The 24,094-nt window shown below is 35.0% G+C and overlaps 1 protein-coding gene across 11 annotated transcripts in view; it reads right to left on the bottom strand.

Annotated features, from left to right (window-relative positions):
* Nucleotides 1-24,094, bottom strand: part of AGTPBP1 (ATP/GTP binding carboxypeptidase 1) — a 77,518-nt gene that overhangs the window by 39,456 nt on the left and 13,968 nt on the right. For all 11 annotated transcript variants that reach the window (XR_005931602.1, XR_003921957.2, XR_003921958.2 and 8 more), the window contains exons 4-20: nucleotides 20,241-20,371; nucleotides 19,638-19,705; nucleotides 19,159-19,222; nucleotides 18,659-18,805; nucleotides 18,259-18,390; nucleotides 16,244-16,337; nucleotides 14,749-14,786; nucleotides 12,999-13,207; nucleotides 12,351-12,528; nucleotides 10,074-10,171; nucleotides 8,912-9,028; nucleotides 7,577-8,286; nucleotides 3,925-4,008; nucleotides 3,559-3,645; nucleotides 3,319-3,467; nucleotides 1,697-1,784; nucleotides 855-999 (exon numbers count right to left, since the gene is read on the bottom strand). Coding sequence is in view for 8 of the 11 variants with exons in the window: in XM_030004577.2 (XP_029860437.1) it covers nucleotides 855-999; nucleotides 1,697-1,784; nucleotides 3,319-3,467; nucleotides 3,559-3,645; nucleotides 3,925-4,008; nucleotides 7,577-8,286; nucleotides 8,912-9,028; nucleotides 10,074-10,171; nucleotides 12,351-12,528; nucleotides 12,999-13,207; nucleotides 14,749-14,786; nucleotides 16,244-16,337; nucleotides 18,259-18,390; nucleotides 18,659-18,805; nucleotides 19,159-19,222; nucleotides 19,638-19,705; nucleotides 20,241-20,371 (2,539 nt within the window). In the remaining 3 variants the exon portion in view is untranslated. The remainder of the gene's footprint in view (nucleotides 1-854; nucleotides 1,000-1,696; nucleotides 1,785-3,318; nucleotides 3,468-3,558; nucleotides 3,646-3,924; nucleotides 4,009-7,576; nucleotides 8,287-8,911; nucleotides 9,029-10,073; nucleotides 10,172-12,350; nucleotides 12,529-12,998; nucleotides 13,208-14,748; nucleotides 14,787-16,243; nucleotides 16,338-18,258; nucleotides 18,391-18,658; nucleotides 18,806-19,158; nucleotides 19,223-19,637; nucleotides 19,706-20,240; nucleotides 20,372-24,094) is intronic.

Raw genomic sequence — 24,094 nt, 5'->3', positions numbered from 1 at the left:
TGGGTGCTGCTGAAGGCAGCACATTGTCTGTGCCAGTCTGTGTAGCCTGTTAAAAACCAGAGGGGATGTGCAAGTGTGTGTGCATGAGTCTCTCTCTCTCTTTGGGATACACACTCAGACTCACTAGTGGTTGAACCTACAAGCAAACAGGAAAGCAGCAGCCACGTCCATCAGCCTGGGACAGAGACCCCCTGGGTCCCTTTGCTGGGTTCCAGCAGCCAGGCAGGAGGAACTGCCAGGCCCCAGAGCTGTTGGAGGCAGTAGCTCCTTATAACATCCCTTAACAGGTACTTCTTCCAAGAGCAAGTAGGGCTTAGTAAAAAGCTTCATTCAATGCTGTTACACACTGGCCACAGAGTCCCCAAGTTCACTTTTATTGCTATGATAGAAACAACCAACAGAGATTCTAGCCAAGAGTTGTGCTTAGTACTAAAAGCTTCACAACACTTCTTCAGCCAATTCATTATCCTAAAAAGGTCTCTAATTATTTTAGATATAGTAACTTGAATAGATCAGTTATGAAGAGGTATACGTAGAAGAGCAGGATACGAGTCATTTGTCTAAAACACAAATACTTAATCCAGTTAGCACCATTTCCTCTCAATTATGGATTATGATTCCCAGAAAACCCATTTAGCCTGCAAGTATCAACTTTATTTTTCCAGGGACTGTTCTTTAGAACAACCTACAGACTTCACCAGTCTAAACACTAATATTTTATGAAAATTCTCCATTTTAAGGAGCATTTTGAACTTCATAAAAAGAAATAAAAAGAATTCACTCATGAATGCTTACATTTCACATTGTCCAAAAGTATAAATATTTATCTATGTAACAGATCATAATCTTCTTACCTTTAAAGTTGAGTATGTATATGGATAGTGGTAAGCAAAGTAGCAAACATCATCTTTATGTTGGAAAGTCACTGTGAACGTAATTGTGTAGTAAGATTTTCCTTTCTGACCTCCAGCAGCAATTGAACTTCTTGAAAAGTGATTCCTAAGCGTAAAATGAAGGTAATAAACACATTAGAATAATTTTTTTTCATATCATTGATTATTCCTGAACACACATTCTAAGAGTCAGGAAGATTTTCAGTGATTGTATTTCTCTTCTGCATACATCCAGGTTAAAAACCACTGGTTCCCACCATCTGTAAAATACTTTGTTATAACAGTGATACACATTCATTCATATTGGGAAAAGGCCAGTAAACAAATAACAAAACAAAACAAACAAAAGGAAGCAAACAACTGCTGACCGAGACGGGCAACGCATGGATATGCTGTACCATCTCATCCTGTGTTCCAGGATTGCTCTACAATAATTGCACCATAGAATACAGGAGCCTAATCGCAAGCACCACATGATCAGTATTACTGGAAGTCACTATTAAGATTTCAAGTAAGTCTGCATATATACATTCCCTTAAAAGGTTCTCTAGAACAGTATGCAATTTCTTACAAAAGTATAAAAGATGAACAGCTTAAATATTAGCAGTATGCTAACAAAATAACACCCTATCTATTTCAATCACTTCTGTTACTCCCATAGTAACTCAGGAAGAAAACTCTGTTTACAACAGAACTACTAAAATAGAATTATCAAACTCAGAAGCAAACATTTCTTCTCAAAAATTGTACCTCATACTAATCTTCAGTGTAAGATTTGCTGTATGTTTGATTGGTGTACTTACTTATAGTAACAAATGTCTGTCCCAACACGAGTCCAACATGGTCGAGAATTTAATGCTTCTTGAACAGAATACATGAGGGGCTGCATACCTTAAAGACAAAATGCATCTCGCTTTAATTCTTAACATTACACATCAAGATCTTTGCAGTAACAGACCACATCAGCACTTATACGTGAATCTCCGAACTACCTATACTCATTTACTCACTATCATAGAGTGTATTTTCATGAATGCCTGGGTATTGTACACTCTTACAAGGTGACAAAAGATTCTTCCCCCTCTCCCCTTATTACGTCCTAATTTGCAGCAAATAACAAATTAAAGGAAAAAAAAAAAAAAAGAATCAAACCTACTGAAGACCAAAATGAAATGTTACATGAAAGCTGTGGTTAGCATGAATGGTAATCTACAAGAAGTCTGGTCCCACTCCATCCAGCTCACCATTGCAAAAAAGCTTCAAAGAGAATACAAAAAATTGATATAATCATCCATTCACCTGGATAGCTGGAAAATAACTGATGTTTCAGGACAAATTTTTTTTTTTTTTTAAACAGTAACGCTAAAGTCTGTATTTTTTAAAGACTATACTTAAGTTGACTACTTAATATGAAGTTAGAGTAGAAAATAATACATATTAATTGAACATTATTAACTAGTTAGATAATTAGCCAAGTCCACTGACTGATTCAGTCAGCGTACTTAAAAACAGACATAACTATCAGTTAAGTATATGCAACATATGAATGAAGATCTAAGGTAACTGATGAAGATCAGTAAATAATTTAAAAGTATCTGATTACTGGTTAAACTAGCTGGTACTCTTGGATTTTATCAATGTGAATTGTACAATTACAACAAAGAAGAATATGATGATACTCTGTTCCAAGAGTTTGAGCTGGGGGGGTCTGGGGGGGTGTGGTGTGGAACTTCTCCTCCTTCTTACAGGATGAATTTCAGAAAATCCAGCAGGAAAAAAAAAAACCCTAACAAAACAAATGGTTTTAAGCTGAATGACACACCACTCCCCCCTCGACAAGTCGAAGAAAGGCCTATTCAGTAAGCCAGTGCTTTTGGATGAGGTACAAGCAGCAAACACGACTCACTGGAGACTGCAAGGGTCACCTATGAAGCCCAGCATTTCAAAGGAGACTTACTCTTCCTTCTCAGATAATGTGCCTCTCTTCCCATCAATAACACAAAACTGTTTGAGAATGTCTCCGCTTACTTTCACATCTGAAAATACACCTCTATTCAGAGAGGGATTAATGACAACAGCTGTCATTCTTCTTGCACCTATGTGGATCAACAGGCTTTGGTGTTGTTCCCCCCACCATGGTCTTAGGACAAATTTTAGCTGCAGCCACCAGTAAATTTCTTCTGCTTTGGCCTCACTTACAACAAAACTTCATTTTAAAAAACTGACAGCCCACATTTTAAGATACTTTTTTTCATTTTAACTGAAACTTGTCAAAACATTTTCTAGTAATACTATTAAAAAAGAATCTGATCTGACAACATGAATATACTACTGATCCTGGGCCAGAGAGAAGGAAAGAGCTGAGCTGTCTAGTACAGATATTTTTCTACATATTTCTTCTCAAAATATGGGAAATGTATCTTACCATAGTTAAACTGACTGTTTGACTTTTCACAGTTGATGATGTTAAACCGGTAACCAATGCCAGTTTTCATTCCACTAACTTCAAAGTAAAACCACTGATGATAATGATTGCTATTTATATCCGAGTTCAGAATTAGATCATACTCGTTTCTAAAGATTAAAAAAAAAGATTGATTTGTTTTTGTTAAAAAGCAGAAATAAAAGGTCTTATGTGTGAAAAGAAAAAGTTGAAATATCTTACTTTCTGATTTGAATAACTTTGCGCAGGTTTCCTGATTCAAATTTGGAATTAAACTTCAAGACATCTGCTTCCTCTGGTACTGAACAACTATGAGTAGAAAAAGAAAAGGGACAAAAATGAATAAAGCAAACTTAACCAAACCAAACTCATTAAGTTTATTTTAGCCCTCACTTGGTAATTCAGAAATTATTTTGAACCCTCCTCTAAATGCAGCCTGGATAGCAGAAACACTGTTACACCAGATGACGCTTTCATTGAAGTCTGTCATAACAGTACTGCTTTAAGTCTTACAAATCATATCACAGAAAAAGTAGAAAAGGCTTAGCGTATTCGCTGAATATTGTTTTCCTAACAGTGAAAACTTACCTCAAATTATCAAGGTCATACACAACTCTGTCTATAATGTCATTTTGATGAATCAGTCTTTCAATATCTTGAGAGATTTTTGTCCTAAAATAAAAAGCAGAGCTCTCATTTAAGTTGTTCCATACTGTTTCCAATTACAAAAGAGGAATTACCTCATACAACAATGAAAAACTAACAAAGCTGACATGAAGACAGTGGAACAGATTTTCAGAGAGACCTCAGCCTCATCCCCACTTATGTGGGCAAACTGTAAGTGTACTTAAGTTTTAACACCTGCATTCACAGCTGACCAAGTCCAATATTTTTATGTGAGGGAGCTGAGTTTTCATGCACACAACCCACTGGGTTTTCTCTTATGGGAAAAATGCACCATTTCATACTTTATAGTAGAAGCAGGAATTACTCAAACATTACTTATGTTAATGCTTTAATCCAGGACAGCACTTGATAACATTAGTAACTTACATGAGTCCTACCACAACTAAAATTAAAGCATTTTAGAGAGTAGGTCATGCAGTGAGTTAGTGCACTAGCTTTTCACCTCTGCAGATCTAGGTTCATTTATCAACTAGGTAACAAGTAAGAATGAATTTGGTGATGTCAGCAAAATGTCAGGTGTATGTTTATCCAGATCATAAAAACCATTGCACAACTGGCAGTTATCTAGGTCCTGGTCTGGAAAAGTAAGAATGTGTTGCAGTTCAAGAATGAAATATAGTGGCAGAGCTGTGTGGAAAAGCTTGCACAGCGCCTGCAATAAGAAGAAAAGGAGGCAGATTAACAATGAACAATACAGGAACAGAGAAGTAAAGCATGTTCAGGCTGGAAATTCTCCATTTTATTAAAATAGATACTGTTAACTGATTAGAAAAAGGTAAGTGCACAACTCTAGTGCCTTTTATTAAATTTAACTGGTAAAGAAAACAAGTCGCAAGACCAATGTACTGACAAAATTGTAAAGAAGCTGAGTCACCACAATCTATCTGATCAGGTTCAGTTCAGGGCAGAACCACAGATTTTTGATCTTGCACTTGATCTTACACAACTCCTTAGATCTCAGTATGCCTCAGCTCTAAAGGGTCACAATACTTGCTATCATCACAGCAGTTTTGCCAAGACAAAATCCATTACTGAATATCAGGCATTCAAAGATCATAGTAATAACCAATGTAGACAAAAGGAAAGAAGAAATGGTATTCAAGATGCACACGAAAAGGAAAAGTAGTAGCAGACATCTTCATGTTCCAAAAAAAAAAAAAAAAAAAAAAAAAATCAAGATAAAAGAGGAGCTATTTTAAGATTATTAAAGGAAAAAACCTGAAAACAACAACACTGGTGATGTGGAGCTCTATGTTTATAGGTTAGTCCTTTGTGGATCTTGATTTACGTGATGATCACTTCTAAGTGTCAGATAATTAGAAAATAAAGTGATTACAAAATACTGAAGTGTACAGCAAAAAAAACCCTAAAATTTTAAGGAATGGAAAAAAGTAGGAATTTAAACCCAAATGTATAAGGTATTGAATTATATAATAATTTTCTTCCCTAAAAGGTAGAATAATATAAAACACTTCAGGTATTCTTAATGACATTTTTCCAAGCAATAATAATTTGGTGAGACATTTGGTGAAAATTGCAAGTTACTAGTTATAAACAAAAAAGCAAAAGCCCTCCAAAGCACAAATTCAAAACCAGTGCATCTCCCAGCATATTGCAAGACTAAAATAAAAAAAAAACAAAAAAACCCCCACCAAACAAAAAAAACCCACACCAAACCCCACACGCTTGTCTAACAAAACTAAAAAGAAAACCCTAACTCCCCACCTCAGGCCCCCACAACGTTTTCTTAAATTACAAGGATGGATTATGGCAACTATTTGTTTTCTAAAGAAGACTTAGCTAACAAGCAGTAACTAACTGCTTACATTAAGGAGAACATAACTCCCACTGAACACCTGAAGAGTTTGGACACAGCTTTTTAGAAGAGTTAAAAGCTTTTCCATGTCCCCTACCAAACTCATTTTCACCACCTTCCTATAAATTCCAAAAAAGATTAAGCCCTTTTTAAGCAGGTTCCCTTCTCAGAAATTTGTTACATTGCAGTTAACACGACTGAGTCATTTGTAGAAAACTGAATTCTTAGAACAGTGTACCTTAAAAAGGTGACGCAGGATTTTTGATACAAGTTTAGCAACTTTACCTGATATTCATTCTTGTTTCACACAAGACCTAAAAAAGTTACTTTCAACATAGAAAATACAACAAAAATAAAACATTTTAAAGTTAAAATAAAATATACTCTAGAATTACCTTTATGGTTTAGAAATCAGCTTTATGTATAACCACACAGGTAGCTTTGTTGATTAAAAGTCAGAATTAATATAGTGCTTTATATCTAAGAAGAATGAGCATTGGAATGAAAAATTTTATCTGACTTCACTCAACTTTACTCAGGTAAAATTCAGAATTATTAAGTACTACCAAAACATCCATGAATATTTGCAAGATTTTCTTAAAATGCAGTTCTTACAAGATTTCTGACTAAAGACTATCTCCCTTCTAAACTGGCTGAATGCATCTAAAAAACAAGCTTGTAGGGAAGATTATTTTCCTTCAACACTGAACAGTGCTTTCTAGTAACGGTATATTCATTACATCATTAGTGTTTCAACACCTGGTCATTTCACTAGAAAGATCACTTTTATGACACATGTGAAACAGCTAAAGGATTTTAATTATACAACCTGAAGACACTTAATCTCTTAATCATTTTAATATCTAAATGTAAATATGAAGACTCTCATGAAACCGGTTAAAGTATAAAGCTGAAAGCATTCAATCTAATAATTAAGCAAGTGAAGGTCTCATAGTTACTATTACATGTTCTGCTAACATGCTCATTTGTCTTTATAGTAACTTACTATGCATATGAGCCAGCTCTTCATACCACCTCTGCCAATTATTCTTAAGAGTCTCATCACCCTTCATCATCTTCTAATAGCTCTCAGTGAAGAAATAAATGGGTGTGCTGACGTGATCATTTTTATTGGTTTGTTTTATTTTTCATTCAGCATTTACTGTGTGTCATTCTGCAGGACTGAATTCAAACTGCATCCTCAGCATTTGTTACCTCTAAAATCTCTTATACTGCAAACACTAAAAAAGCAAACACTTAAGTGCATTAATTTTTTAATTTTTGCCACTACATTTTCCTGAAAGGTAGCTTTGTTAGCACAAAGAGAAGAGCTGAAGTATCTCTAAACTACTAACTCTCCTATCTTTGCTAAGACCTGAAGGGAGTATTCAAGTGGGGTTTTTTGTTTGTTTGTTGCGGGTTTTTGTGTGGTGTTTTGGGTTTTTTTGCAAACTACAAGATTTAGATGGGGGACGGTGGGAAGGCAGAAAGGGAGACTATAAATTAAACAGTATTTAGAAACTGAATTACAGAATTAGCAATTACAGAATCAGACTGTGTTCTTGTTTATGGCTCTGCATTGATCAATGCCTACTCACCTACCTTCAGACTGCTTTTCAACTGAAAACAGTTTTAGATGCCAAAGTAAACATTGTATATGTGCCTGTTAATCTCATCCTAAAGATTGTTTCTCAAGGCAATGAAAACAACGACAAAAAAAGGAGTATGGTAACTCACCTCTGCACCCCATATGGCCTTTCCAGAATAGGCTCCTTAAATGGGGGTGGAATATGGCCAAAATAATCTGGATAGGCCACTTCTGAATATTCAGGAATAGACTTTGTGGTTTTTACCATTTCAATATAAAGATCACAGTCATGAACTGGTGATACATCAGAAACCTCAAGCACAATTTGTTCCCCTGATGAACTAGATCTGGAATCCTCCTCCTCTGAATCCACTCCAGTGCAGCAGAGTTTTCCCAGCTGGACAGATGATCCTTCAAAGAGGCTGCTTCCACAGGGTGAAACATGTTCGCAAGGTTTACTACAAGCAAGTGTGGTAAGGCTAGTTTTGCTTTCCTTCTTTATTACACTCCCTGTAGAATAATACTGGTCATTTTTTGCACTGCTCTGCAGACTGATTCTGTCCAAGCCCTTCACAATTTCTTGGCTTAGACACTGGCATGATGGAAGCAGATTTCTTTGATCATTTTGCTGATGTAAACTACTGTCTTTGATACTATCTTTCTTTGGTAGTTCCAGAAAGGCTGGCCTTCTATTGTATTCCTCTGCCAATAAAGGATTGCTCTCCTTTAAAACAACTCCTTTCATTGACTGGTTTGCTTCAGCAGAGTGCTCCTCTCCTGCTGTAGGAACAACAATAGGTCCACACAGATTTGCATCAGGTACAAAAGGCTTTGGTTCCTTGGAAACTAAGTCACATTCCTTAAAAAATAAAAGGAAAAAAATAAAGACATTGTAAAAAAGTACAGAGTTCCTAAAGTTTCATTTCTATTAGACACATTCTCCTTCATTGTTCCTGAGGTACATTTTGCAATAATCCAAAATAAGTGTAATTTAAAAGACAACAGTTACTAAGTTTTAAACTTACATAAACATAGCAACGAAATTTCAGCTTTCACAAGAAGATAGCGTCAAAGCAATAAACAAGTAGTTCATCAACAACAAATTATCAAGTCAATGCAATTCCCCAGATATTTTCACCAACTACTTTAAAGAGGTGCACAACATTTAAGGAAATACCTAATACAATCAATGTTTGTCAGAAATGTCATGTCCTTTCTTACTATTTTACTTTCCGCTGTGTGCAATAATCAGACATCAGAAAACAGTTTTCCTTTATATCCACCCACAATCCCCTTCTCAGTCAGATTAAAGTAACCTATGACATTTAACTAAGTAACTCACTATACAGCACTTTCATATGTAGCTCTAGAACTGCAGACTCATTTTTTGGCTAGGGGAACTATCCACCCAAAAAAGAATGTCAAAGTATATTCCAGAGTCAACCCGTCATGACAAGTAATGCCTTGGGAATTGTACACTTTACCTGAAAGTTTTCTGAAAGTTCTGGGAAGAATTGCTCATATATTTTCAGTTCTTCTATGGGTCTTCCCAATTCCTGTCTAGGTTTCAGTTTATTAATATCAGTCTCAATATCATCATTCTGAAAGAGCACCAGAACAAATTAATCTTACATCCAGAATTAATGAACTTCTAAAATAATTACATTTACCTTTTACTTCTGACACAGCCATGCTTTAAGAGCTGAATAGCACTATTTTAAAATTAGCTGAACCTCACCTTTCACCATGAAGTTTTAAGGTGCTCAGTTTTATTAGTATGTCAAAGCCTCCATTTCAACAGAAATATTACAAACATCTCAATTTTCTTGCTTTCATTCAAATATATTACGCACAGACATCAGACTACACTTTACATGAGATCTGTGCATAATCCAGCTATTGCAACCTGGAATGTGGAGATTTCATCTGACTGCAGTGACAAAGGAGTAACTGCTTCTATGGAAGATACTCCCTTCACTGGGGCTAATGAGAGCCTCGAATAAAATTTGCCATTGCAGTCTGTGGACAGACAATTGATTAACTCCTGAACATATGTAACATAAAAATATAAAATAAGGCAGTTCTGGCCAAATGTCCTTTCACGTCATGGCTGACAGCTGGAGAGCAGAACAAGACCTTCCTGAAGTGATACAACTGTGAGAGGTCTGATCTCTACCTCTACAGTTGGCTGAACTTCAAAGTTACCTTACTGAAACACCAACCTATTCAATCCCAGTCCAGAATGACAGGAAAAGTTAGAGCAGCTCCTACACACTAAGCAGCTCAGGTGGGAAGAGCGAGCTGAGAGAAATACAAGTTGGGAGCAGAACAGTGCTAAAAGAGTTTGCAGTTTGGTTCCACTGTACTCCAGACACATCAAGTGTGAAGCAAACAGGTTTTGACAAAAATCTGGAAGCAATCTGAACAACAAAGGTTGATATTTTCAAGCACCACACACCCTCCTTAAGTTTCAGGAGTTTTTTTAATTCTAGAAACTGCCCTGAAAACCTCCTCAAAGTCCTTTTAATACTTAAAACATTTGGCTGTATACATGATTCAAGCAACTTAAAAAAAAAATAAACAACTGTAAAAAAATAAAAACCTGTTATGCCTGATTTTTGCCTGTTAATTTTGTCTCATACCAACCTTAAAATGTTGGTCCCTGTCATCATCATTTTCGGTTTCAATTTCTAATTCTGTTTCAGCATCATCGTTATCATCACTTTCATCTACTACATCATCCACTACGGTACAAAAGAGTTTTGTAAGGCAGATTATACATTTAATCCAATACATATGCTCAAAAAAATTTCTGTATTCTGGGTTTATTTTCTTTATTACTTACCAGTTGAAAAAATGTGAAAACCAACTAGTAAACACTAATTACTATTACCAGATTTACAAAACAAAGTAATTGTTTAACAATAATGCAGACTCAATTTATCACATTTCTATCCAGTTTTAAGTCCAAACAAAGATCTCTGGTTTAAACAAAGCAAAACAAAACAAAAAACCACACCACCCCCCTACCTCCCCCAAAAAACCCAGCAAGACAGCAGATGGCCATAGAAATACTTTACAATGTGGATGGGCCAAGAACATCTCAGCATGGCTTGAGGTCAGCACAAGATGAGATCACTCTGAAACCTTTTCCCAAAGTAAGTAATAATGACCACATCAAAAAAAAAAAATTAAGGTCTCAGAAGCTTTTAGTCATGTCACCTAGTATTGACCCATATCAGGGAACAGTGGGACAAAGTACCCTCTTTGCCATTTTTGCCTTGCTTAAATGGGGCCTAACAATTAAAGAAAAAAAAAATAAAAAAGTCAAACATATCACTAGAGATTCAACCAGTAAGGATAATACTCAAGGAGAGTAGTCACTGCAACTGCTTAGCATGAACAGGTTGGGAACTAAATTTTACCCCCAAAATGTACAGCAAGATGTTATTTTTTAGAGATGGGGAACTAGTTGGTCACTAATGACTAATTTCTACTTGAGTTAGAAACCCAGTACATTGAAGGATCTATGACCTCCTCCTTTTGAAACAAAGAAAAACAACGGGAAGCAAACTAATTGACTAATGAGAATTGAGTTAGCTTATTAGTGGCAAATTTGATCTTTTTCTAGAAATCTCACAAAGTTTGATGCTGGGGTTTTTTGTTATGTTTTCTGAAAGAGTGTTTTCCATGCAGGAAATTTGCTGATTGTCAGTAAAATTCTCACTCAGAGGTTTACAAATTAGACTGATTTTCTAGTGTATTCAGAATGATTACATGTATTGCTTTTACAATGCTGACTATACAAGATTATATTTTTAATAAACTCAGAGGTGTACCCACCCCAATATTCTACACATCTTTTAATATAGAATTTTTTCCTTGAAAAGAAAATCCTATGTATCCTATTTCCCTAGGTTTTTCACTTCTTTTTTGTACAGATAACAAACCTTTTAAAAAAAACTGTCAGTAGTCTACTTCGACATACTATATTAAGTAGATGTTTAATTTCTGTGGATTTTGAAACACACTTCTAAATCTATTTTCTACGTTGAAGACAAAACAAAGAAACTCTAACCTCCAGCAGTTTTATTCTGACCCATATGAACCCCAGTCAGATAGCTGCCTTCTTTCAGACTATGATCCCATTTTGTTTCAAGAGCATTGTGAATAAGAAGATATTAAGAAGTCTGACTTTGCCTCTTCATTTTAGAATAACTTTCTGACAGCAACTTCATTAGTTGCTTACCCAGGTATCAAGCTGTTTCACCATATCTAAGAATGCATTAAATATTAATCATCCAAAACAATAATGAAAGGTGTTCACAATGGGACGAATCTATTTCCTACAAAGCACCATACAAATGCTTTGCAGACAAGCATTGCCTAAGAGACTGCAACAGTCCAAGAAAGCAGCTCTACTTTTCTCATCGTGCAAATGAAGGAATAACCACAATAATTTAAAAAATAATGCTTCAAATGGCACATTAATCTAAATTCACTACATCCAGTTTATCAGAGTAACAGAAGTAAATCAAGCAATATACACTCCCGTAAAACACGATGTACACTCCATTTCACATAGGAGAATGTGTATGATAAGGGAGTTAAAAAAAGAGCCCATTTAGGTTTGTAGATTAATATGTACAGCCTATGCTTTACACTTCAGAGTTTGATGAACATCACATTTTAGTTCCTGTTTTATTTTTTATCTCAGAAACATAACCACGTGTGGACAAGATTATCATCAGTTAAAACTTAACATTAGAAATTGGTGCTCTGCACTAATAGCCACAGACCCTTTGCTAGCTGAGAAGAGTCTCAGAGTCCAAGTTTTAGTGGAGAACACAAATAACTGCAATTGATTCCACCTTACATAAAGCAAGACATGCTTAAAGACAAAGTATTACAAAATTACCATACCATCAGGAGGCAAGTTGTACAGCTGAGCCACAGGACCACTGGCAGGAATAACGGGGAGTTGGAAATGGAAAGCACTTTTAATAGTTGGTAAAGGAAGACGATTTTTAGGAAAACATTTTCTCATTATTAGGCTGGATGTGTTGACAAGAGGATCAAGAGTTCTTACTGCAAGGCACTCCTATTAACGGGAAAATAATGAAGACAAGAAAAAAAAAAAAGTATCTCAAACTAATAGTCAAGCTATATTTGTTTTACAGAGTTCTAGAATTCACTAATATCAAAGTATTTTGTTTACAATAAATTTTACTAATGTCTCCTTTGAAGGCCAGAAGAATCTCTACCAACTTAAGTTCAGCTTTTTTAAAAAGCCAAACTTCAAAATTATGAGCTTCTCCCCCCTCCCTCTTTTTTAAAATTAAGTTCAACAGCCCCTCCCAGGGATAGTCACAGCCAAATAACAGCAAATATGAATTTAATTCTGTACTATTTCATTTCACTTCAGTCAACTGCAGAAAATAATCCTTACCCCCCTAATCAGTAATGACCATGAATATCATAAAAGAACTATGACAAATTTGAGGTCAGGATGTGTTTTTAAAGCTGAAGAGTTAAAAACAACAACAAAAAACCCAACATAGATAAACTTACTTGTGAAGTGTTGTAAAGAATTTTCATCCCATTGGCATCAATGAATGCTTTTCTTCCCAATTTGATGTTTGTAACACTTTTAATGCACTGTAAAACTCCTTTACGTATCAGCATGTATCTGTGTCGACTATCGTGACGGTGCCAATCAACATAAATTGTTAAAAGCACCTGCACATATCCTCGATCTACTGCTCTCCTGGCATTTGTTTCTTTGTAAAAAAAGTTAGGAAAGAAAATTACAAATTGCCCAATGACTTCAATATTATTGTCAAATCAGTGTTAAAAGTATTTTTTACCCAAGTAACTGAATCGTTTCATTTAAAGCAGTATTTTAGCCACGCTTAGCAGAGTTTTACATCAACCCGAACAGAAATGACTGAATAACTCAGGCCAGTAGTCTACACTTCATTCATCAGAATAACATTGCATGTAATTTTCACCATTTACCAGAAGAAGTGTGCATTACACTTAAAGGTAATTGTAAGATACTGTCAGATAGCAAATTAAAAAAAAAAAGGTTATATAAAGCATATCTATCTCTATCCACACACACTGTGTAGATAGATAGAAGATTTGAAACAAACTTCTTACTGCCTGTAATCCATAGAGTTTTGCAGCAGCTATCACTCAAATTTGATAAACGCAAAATACCTCTACCCAAATACTGGACAATCAGTATAACAACTGGACTCTACACACCAGAGATTAGTGTTCTTATGAAAAGATTTACATGTACAAAGTGTAGAAAGTTACAATGTCCAAAGCCCTCAGGACTGAATAAGACATCCCAAAATAAATGCACAAGACCTCCTATTTTAAAGACACACCTTTTCAACATTTAATTTCTTTCCTCAACATTAAAGTTTAACTGCCAATTTACAGAACAGAATACTGACAATAATTCAGAAATATTTTTTTCCCTAAAGATCCTAAGGAGAAATTCCAAAATTAGTAAATACACAAATCTGTAAGACCAAGGTATCACAGATCAACCATGAGAAGTCTCAGCACCCTGTAATAATCGGTACAGAAGTTTCCTGTCATTTGCCTGAAATGGTTTTCTGCAAATCTAATCACATCTCAGTTCTTATCCAACTCCACTAAAACTACCAGGAATGCTGTAGCTTTTATACAACTGTTTAGAGAGAATGAGTTTTTAATTCCTTGTCAGTTATAATCCTGATACAAAATCTGCACAGATGACATTTGTCAGGATCCACCTCTGCCGGCTAAGACAGCCAACGCCTGGGAACAGACCATTGTTTCGTTACCCTTGGTTCCACTTCATGAGCATCACTGACAGACTTGTCATGAGGACCCAAGACCTAATTGGTCAGGAAGGTACCTGAAGAAACCCTGTATTTTCCCCTGCCATCCAACAGATATTTTCAGATGTATGTATAAATAAGATGCACAGGAGCTAAGTTACAGATATCTGTTACTGAAGGCCTGAGATGAATGACTGTAAAAGGCTATTTCTCCACCTTGGATCCAGACCAGGTGTGCAGAAGCAGCACAGCCTTTCTGCTGTGTAACTGAAGAAACAGTAACTAATTAGTAAACATATACATATATACCATACAAATACTGAAGCACCAGGGACTACAGATACAACTGTAGCCTTACTTCTAAATTTCCTAGCCTTGATTTTGCATTGGCCACAGACTTAATATTAGTTTTACTCTGTGTATATATACACACATATATATATCTCAACTAGACAAACAGATTTTTGTAGTCAAACACTTACTTGATTTTAGCAATGCAGCAAGTGTGTCTAAAGCAACCCTGTCAACATAACAAGAAAAGTCAAAACAGCAACCAACCAGCAAGCTTAATCTACAACACTGTAAAGCTATACAAAATATTTACTGCTAGCAGATTTATTTAGCTTCTATCCTCATGTCTTCCTGGTTGCACTGTATCACAGACTTTGCTTTTAAATATTTCATTTTACTAGAATATCACGCATATCTGCTATATCTGAAGTCTGATGGTGAAATTTAAAAATAGCAATGCAACGGCTATTCAAACTTTCAGCCTTTGCAAAAAGACACCATAAATGACAACGTAATGTTTATGAACCATACTCAGTAAATTAGATACTTCTGAAACTCAGGTTTTTATGTTAGCAGCAGAACAAGTACTTCTACAAAGCAAAGGACACTATTTTAGAAAACTGTAGCTCAAAACTGGCAGTGTATGAATATATTGAAGAGTAATGCTCATCAATCTGTACTACAATACAAGATCGTCAGTGTAAGATTTTTCTTGTACAAGAAGATCTTGTCTCAGTTAACTCAAGATGTACAACTAGAAAACGTATATACTTATTTTTACCCTCTTTGTAAAGATAGACTCCATGCATCTGATCTTAGACCATAAACAAGGCTATCATGATTACTCCCATCACGGAATAGCAAGTTCATATGTCTAATTATAGCTGGGGCTTAAAAGGGGCAGAGCATTTTTTTAAAAGATACTCCACTGACCACAAACTTAGACAACATAACACTATTTTTTTGTACTGAAGTTAGAAGATGAACAACATGAGATTACTATTTTGCTAACCAGGTGAAAAATTCAGTTTTCCACAGGTAAATACTTCAAAAAGGTGGTAGTATATAAAGAAAGGGCTGTCTCCAGTTAGATCCACTTATCTATTTTTACCCTAAATTCACTTAAAGAAAAAAAGAGAAAAATACACTGGGTGGGGAATCTAAAGTCACCACTTTAAGGTACGCAGTAATTTATTTTTTTTAAACACAGAATAGCCCACTAGACAGACATAGCTGGTGCTTACTACTGTGTTTTATGTTTTTGCTCTGAGAGTCTGTAATTGCTTTGAAGTAAAACAGAAAGAAAATTCTATTACAAAACAAAATACATAGTGACTCTAAAACCATGAAGGAGATGTGGGAGCCAATTCAAAAAATTGAAAAGTGATGGGATTGTCTTGATCTGTTTGTCCTGATTTGGGGATAACCCCTGTACAGTTTCCACACAGGAATATCAGAGACAAAAAATAACATTTATATTCTTTTACCAGTATTGTAACTAGACATCCAAATATTTTGTTTTACTCTACTGGGTAAAATTAAACTGTCAGATTTGCGGTTCTCCTTCCCACCTCCTTTCAAATATGAGTTACATTTGATTTCCCTAATACAATTTTTCATTTACAAGTAAATTTCAAAACTTATCTAAGGTTTTTCCATATACTATATTAAAGAGACCTTACTTACTTCATAAGGCTAGTGTTCTTTTTACTAAAAGGGCCAATGATCTTAAACATCAATTCTACTACTCCATTCTTTCCCAAGGACACGGCATTTACAGCTGGAAGAGTTAAAAACAATCCATTTTAAGATAATGTAATAAGAAAAGCAAAAGAAAAATATATCAATATACTCAAACTAAAATCCTTGCAAGTTAATTTTGAAATACAAAAAATGTTAAACATGTTTGTGCTTTAAGACATACAATGACAAGCAGACAGTACTCTGTACATAATTAGTGTGATAATCGAATCCTGATAAAACTTGGAAAAGAAGAAAAAAATTAATTATTAATTTACAAATAAAATTATGTACTACTTCCAATGCATGCTTCTGCTTTCTTTGTTATTAAGATATACCATAAAAAGACTTTTCTTCCAAAAAAGTCTCACAGTTTATCAAAACAGCAGGGTTTCTAAAATTCTTAAGTCTAACAAGTCCTATGACCTGCTATTATCCTTCAGTATCGGGAAAGATAGGTATGTCCACCACAATTTAAAAGCCAAGCATTCACTGTAAGATTTAGAAATGCCAGTTGGTATAAGCTTTCCTGAGCTACACATCATGCATGTATGTTCTCAGAAAAAAAAAATTATGATCTATTTGAAAGGGAGAAAATTAAAAGAAATTATGCCAAGACCTACATTCAAGAAATGCACACTGGATGTATATATGGCTGAAGCCCAACGCCCACTGAAAATACAAACTGCTGAAAGAGGCACAGAAATTCAATTCCCAACTGAGTTTAGCAATATGCACTCCTAACAAAGTAGGAAGAGAGCAACTAAGAATTGACTTCAACATAACAAATGCTGTTATTAGTGTAGAATTTAGTACTCGAACCGAAGTTGCAATTTCATCATTATTAGCAGCAACATTACACCAGTAGAATCTAAGAAAAGTTAGGATTCTATGCTGGTAGTAACTGTATACAAACTTTAAGCAGTACTTCCCATTTACATGTAATAAACTACTAGTTTATCTGTTAATAAGGAGTGGGAAATACAGAAGGATACAATTGATCTAAGCAGAATCCTAATTAAAGACTCAGTTTAATTTCCCATTTTCACGACAAAGCAAGTTTTCAGCTAAGCTATGTAACTATCTGTATTAAACTCTTCCATTTAGAAACATTTTATCTCATTATCAGACAGCTCAACAGAAATAAAGCTTCCACATTTTAAAAATATTGGGACTTCATGAATTATAGGTGCTCACGTGAATGTCCTGAAAACATGATCTCATAGATCATCAGATCAATTCTCTTGGAGGAATGCGGTTATGTTTTCACTTTCTCGCACTTCTTTAAGAGGTTTAATGGCCATTTTGAGCTCAAAGGAAAAACTTAAGACCTTCTAACCAACAGTAGAGACACAGGAAGAACCACACTATTTTCATCAACTTCCTACTGCCTGCCCAAACAATTAATTAGGCTCTTGTGAAAGAATGTTAGTCCAATAGTAGGGCACTTCAACACAAGGAATAAGGGAAAGTTAAATAAAGAAATAAAATATGTCCTGTGTGAACCAAGTTTTAAATTAGCAATCAGGAATTAAATAAAATAATAAAAAGCAAAAAAACCATGAGCATGTATAATAAAGAGAATAATTATTTAATTTGAAGTGCTTTTGCAAGCACAGTGTTAGCATTTCTGGTTTAGATCTTAAAGCATCAGCACTTATGCAAACCAGATGACTTAAAATTCCACACATCCAATAGCACTGGTTAAACCCCTCCCAACTATATATATAATTATGTATATATAATCACACACACTGAACAAAAACCAAAGATACACAGAAGTACAAATATGCTTCACAGTTTTTATTAGAATTTAAGCGATTTGACAATATAAAAAGCAAATTGTCTGATAAAAATAATTACTTTAAACATCTAACATTAAACAAGCATGTAGATCCAGTATTTTAATTGTTATCTAAATAAAATATCACATGGGAAAGAAAATAATCTGCAATACTTACAGTTGGTTGAGTAAACTCTTAATACTTGAAGACATGGCAGTATTAGCCTGTGGTTCTGCAAATTCTGCTTCACTAAATTCAATGATATGTTGAGGGCACCATTAATTCTTGCTTTCATGCCAATCTTTTTGTCTGACATCAAAGAAATACAAGATCAACCAAAGTAATTTTGAAATTATTATAAAAAAATAAATGAACTGTGAATTCCTTCTACTGATGTCAGCTCTGCATTATCTATATTTCACCATTCTATCCTCCCGTCTGTTTTACTCCTCCTTTTGTTCTCTACCAGTTCTGAGTACATGGATGCTTATACAATAATAGTAAGAAAATTCTTCTTAAGTTTCAGTCATGAAACTGTAAAGTATTAAGCCATATTACTTAAGTATATCATTATCACCTTTTGGACCAATTTTTGCAAGAAGAGTATGAAGAAGCACCATTAATTCTTCATTTGGTGGAGTGTCTTTGCTGGCAGTCAAAAGCAGCTGCAATAAGATCTGTGTCCCTCCTTTAGTGACTAAGACGCTGGCTCTCCGACCACCACCTAGAAATTAAAACTTAACTGATATCTCTGAAGCCCAAGAACAATTAAGTATCCAAGCTACAGTTATCATAAAGAAGGTCTTTAGAAGAGCAATATTTTCTTCATGTGTGACTGCACTATTCAAGAACATGCTGGAATTAAGACTTGCAGCAACATAAATTATTTGCATATGATTATTTGAAAGGTTACTTCAGTCCTTATGGTTTTTTTTATTCTGCATATATATCAGCTTTAGCAAATGTCAGAAACAAAAAAAAAACCAACCAAGAAAACAAACAAACAAAAACCACCCCAAAAGTCTGCAGAAGAATACAGGAATAGAAATCACAAATTGTTCCTTAATGAAAACTTACCAACGGAGACTACCTCAATAAGAATATTCAATATATTTAGAATAGTTTGAGGATCTTTCGTATTCTGCAATAAAAACCAGAAAGATTTCTTTGCTTAATGTGGAAGTCTGATACAGTGGTTTAGATAGTTAAAGCTCAGAGAAATTGCCACCACTAAATCAAACAGAACTTAAGATGTAATGACCCAGCTAACCGTCCCACTATGCAGCCTGAATTAACCACAAAACCAATTAAAATCTAGTTTGTAGTATGGCATATTAATTAGAACTCATAGTTGCCAAATAATTTCTTGAATATTTAAAAATAAGGGGGAGAAATTCTTATGTAGGTTATGATACTTAAAGACTGTATCTAATCATTACAGTCCTACACAAGTTTTGGAGACTAGCTAGGATAACAACATATTTAATAATACAAAGCCCAGAGATAAAATGAAAACTTGCTATGTACCCATAACCACACAGATTAAAAGGTTTTACCTCTAGCGTTGACAGGATAACTTCTATTCCAGTGGAGCCCTTAGAAGTCATCTCCTTCCTGGTTTTTTCTGCCAGTGAGAAAAAGACCACTTTTAATGTACTAGCTTGCGGAAAAAAAAATGTGATCATATACAGATTGATCAGAAAATCTACACTGCTAATAATAAAACCTATTTAAAACTGCATATATGTATATAAAACTAAGTAAAAGACTTAAGTGATTTTAACACTCATTTTTGCTTTTACTTGTTCAACAACCTTGTCATGCCCTAGAAAAGAAACTGTAAAGAAAAAAATCTGTAAGAAAGCTCTCCTCCAGATACTTCTACTTCTCATATATATGCACACACACATACATACATATATTGTGAATTATTACTTAAATTATAGCCGTATGACAATACAAAACGCACTCAGTGTAACCAATACTATACCAGATAGCATTAAACATGGCCTTAAACAGGTGCTTTCAGCAATCAGGGACAAAAACAGATAGATAATCAAGTTCACCAAAAAGAAACAATGAAAAGTCCAGCAAGGAAGAAATACAAGGAGGAAGGCTCTAAAGGAGAACTACTAAAACCACACAACTTAGATATTTACCTTGACTCTGAACCAGATGAAGGATCTTTGAGGTAACGTATCTGGCATTGTCTGCTTCTCCTAACACAGAGTCCAAATTGATCTTCTCCAGCTGTGACAGCAGCGACATAGTCCGAGAACTGGTAGAAACACTACAAGAAAGATTTTTTTACATTCACTTTTCCCATCTAGATCAGAGAAAAAAAAAATACTAACAACAGAAATCCCATGTCAGAGTAACGGGAGTGGCTAATTCACCTTCATATTTTATCTTAACAGAAAAACAGTCTTAATTCTCCTTAATTCTGGCAAATTTACAGATTTTGCAAAGCCTGCGTTGCAGCAGACTAATTATATATAACAGCATCTCCGAGAGCAACTGTGAACAGGGAAATTGGTTGCAGCAAATAAACTCCAGATATAGGTACAAATGTTGTTTATCTATGTCAATTAACTTATATTTAGTATAGTTTATGTTAAGTGCCAGGATACTGTATCAAACCTGCCATTCAAGGAAAAACTGGCTACAAACAGTCCCAAAGACTGTTTGTCTTAGAGAGCTGGTGTTTTGGAGGTGAAAGAAAAGATTATCATTCATGAAGTGAGCAAGCCAGAACCCACCAGCTGAAGAAAAAGAACACAATTTTAAAGAAAAATTTTGGAAGGTGTCCAAAGCTATCATCAGAGTTTGGATTCATTTTGAACACAAGGGTATCTTGGCCTGACATCATAAAATTGCCTTGAAAATGTATTTTAATATAAGAAACAATTTCAAACCAGGCATTCATATAGATAGGTAAATTACAGAGAAATAATAAATTTAAATATTTATAGTATTCAAAATAGTCAGTCTAGAAATTATTTTATTTGTTTTCCAGTTTTAGATGATAACAACTACTCAGAATAGTTTTGAGATTCACATTCCCACATGAAAGTAATTTTTAGACAAATGGTTAACATTTGAATTATAGTCATGTAATCAACTACAGGAAATTATGATTTCCAAGGATTAACTACCTTGACTTTTCAATTTTGTAACATTAGAGTCCCACAATAATCAACAGTAATTCATTTTACACACATACTGTTCTGACTATCTACAATAACACTAAAGTATATAACATTAGGCTTTATAAACACTGTCAGCTTTGTTTCTAACAATAAAGAATTATTACTCCTTGATTTGTATTTTACATCTGTGAAAAGGTTTCACACAGTTAACTCTACTAAAATAATTTGTTTAGATGTGGACAAAAATGTTAAAATCAAGGAAAAAAATGCAGCTGACAGCAATGGTTGTACTGTCGTGAAAGCAAATTGATATAAAAACTGCTGAGGAAACTGCTTCTACTACTTTCATTTTTCCATACTGACATCTAAATGAGAAGCATAACCAAAAAACAATTTCAGGTTACAGATGATACTTACAAGCTGTTAAGATCAGTAGTAAGAAATGGTTATACTAATTATAGAGCTTAAATCAAAATAATTTTATATTGTTAAGTAAGTATATCACCTTCCCAGTTATTTGCTAGGCTTTGACTTAAAACTATTTTTTGATCTAAAATATATCTGTCTTGGTTGCTGAAATATTACTTTCCTTGGATAAGTAAAGCATAATCCCTCCAATCCTTTCTCATCATCCAAACCCAGGTTGAATAGTATAAAGCCGTTACTACTTGCATAAGCTTTGTTTTGTTTACTTCTACTTCTCCATTTATCCACTGAACTGGAAATACTCCAAAATAAACCCAAGATTTTAATTAAATCCACAAGCTCTGTTGGTCTGCTGTACAAACTGACAAACTTCCAAAGGATGTTATCTTCACCAGCTCCACAATCAAAACAAGTAAGAGTCCAGCCAACCCACATATAAATCAACGTGTAACAGAACTGCTGCTTCAGTGTGTGTGTGTGTGTGTGTACGTACACATGTATTTAATTTCCATTGTGGTGTATCATTGGTCTCACAATGAAATGAATGTAGTTTGAAAACTGGAAACAAGCCAAGAAAGCAAAGATGATCCTTAGGAACAAACAAAGAAAATACAAGTTTTTGTAAAGACAAAACTCACTTACAGGCATTAAACTTTCAGCGCAAACCTGATTTTTGACTGCTGCAGCCTGCAAAATTCAAGCAACACTGGCACATGGAAGTAATATACCAGGTACAGAAAGTTAGCACCTAACTTAATTTCTCCATAATTACTAAAAGTTTTAAAAGGTTTAGGAAGGGTAATTCATTCTCACTGCTGGGTGACATAACAATTTAAGTGCCAAGATTTAGAGGTATAATCTCCTCCTGGGGCCAGAGTTTCTATCAAGGGCAGTGAGTGCTCATTGTAGCGGTTAAAGAGGTATCTTCAGAATGGTTTTAGGCTATTCATCTTGCAAGAAGTCTTCCAACAGAAATATAGCCAAATAAACTTCACGTCTTCAGCATATCCAATAAAGTGTTCTTGAAAATAACACCAGCCCAGAGTCTACACTGAAATATAAATTAAAGTCCTGATTTCCTTTTAGCTATGACTGAGTTTTCTTCTTAAAACAAGAATTGTACTCTTGTTTATTAATATTCTACACTAGTATACATAGTGGTTTGTCTGGGCTTAAGCCCAGCCAGCAACTAGGCACCACGCAGATGCTCACTCACTCTGCCCTGCCAGTGGGATGGGGAGAATTGGAAAAAAAAAAGTAAAACTCATGGGTTGAGATAAGAACGATTTAGTAACTAAAGTAAAATAAAATGTAATACTAGCAATAATAATAATAAAACATAATAATAATAGTAATGAAAAGGACCAAAACAACCAACCAACCAAAACAACCAACCAAAACATAAAGCCCAAGAAAAAGACAAGTGATGCACAATTCTCTTCAGAGCTGGATGAACACCACAGCTGCTTTTTGTGACAGACATATGCCCAACCAGTCCTTAACGGCCTGCAAAAATGGTTTTTCAATAACCAAAGGCAACCTTGTTCTAACGCTTTGTATCCCTTCATTTGAAAGTTTTTCTCCCTGCACTATAATCTTACTATTTCTGGCTCTCCTCACTACAAATGTGACTGTCCTTTATCCGTTCCAGTGGTATACCTAAGCACAGTACCTTGCACATATTTCCATCAATATTCTTAACCATTTTCTGCATTTGACAAGAGTATTTTGAAATCATTTGGTCCTCCAATATTGTTGCAGATCTTTTCAGCTTGAAGTTGTCTGCAATTTTAACAAGAACTCTTTCTTCTCTTTCAGATCATTAGTCAAAACTCAAAATATTTTCAGTCATTAACTGTAACCAGAAACAGAAAGACAGACCACATCCAAAAACAAACTGTGCACTGTTTCCTTCTGACAGCAATCAACTACCACTGCTCTGGTATCCTGTCAGTGCTCTACTCCAGAGCACTTGCCTTAGCTTCCTGACAGCAATCACATGCAGTAGTTATTTTAGTAAAGCTTTAAACATGTATGTGGTATTTTAATGCCACTTTTGTGCTCATGGGATCTGTGACTCTCACACATGAAAAATCAGATGTATTTTCAAGGACAACTCAAACCACTTTTGGCTGTTCGCAGCCTCACCCATTTGGTCAGTTCTTCCAGGACCCTTCCGTGCAAAAAAAAAGAGAAGATGGCGGATCGACAGCTACTCGGTTTCTGCTCCCTGACTCCCACAGACACAACCACTAGGTTTGCCACCTCTGTCTTTCACTATTTAACCCAAATCGCATGAGTTCTGAAGACAACCGATAATTATTATACTGGGATGGATTCAGACTTTCTTTAAGCGTCCTGAGGTACAGTTTACCAGGCTTACTTGATCCCATACACTGCATGTCTCCGTAGGCAGGAAACCCTTTCTCCATCCCACG

Source organism: Aquila chrysaetos, chromosome Z (genome assembly GCF_900496995.4).
Source record: "Aquila chrysaetos chrysaetos chromosome Z, bAquChr1.4, whole genome shotgun sequence".
NCBI lineage: Eukaryota > Metazoa > Chordata > Aves > Accipitriformes > Accipitridae > Aquila > Aquila chrysaetos.
Note: the sequence above shows the minus strand (reverse complement) of the source record. Positions and strands in the feature narration are given on the sequence as shown.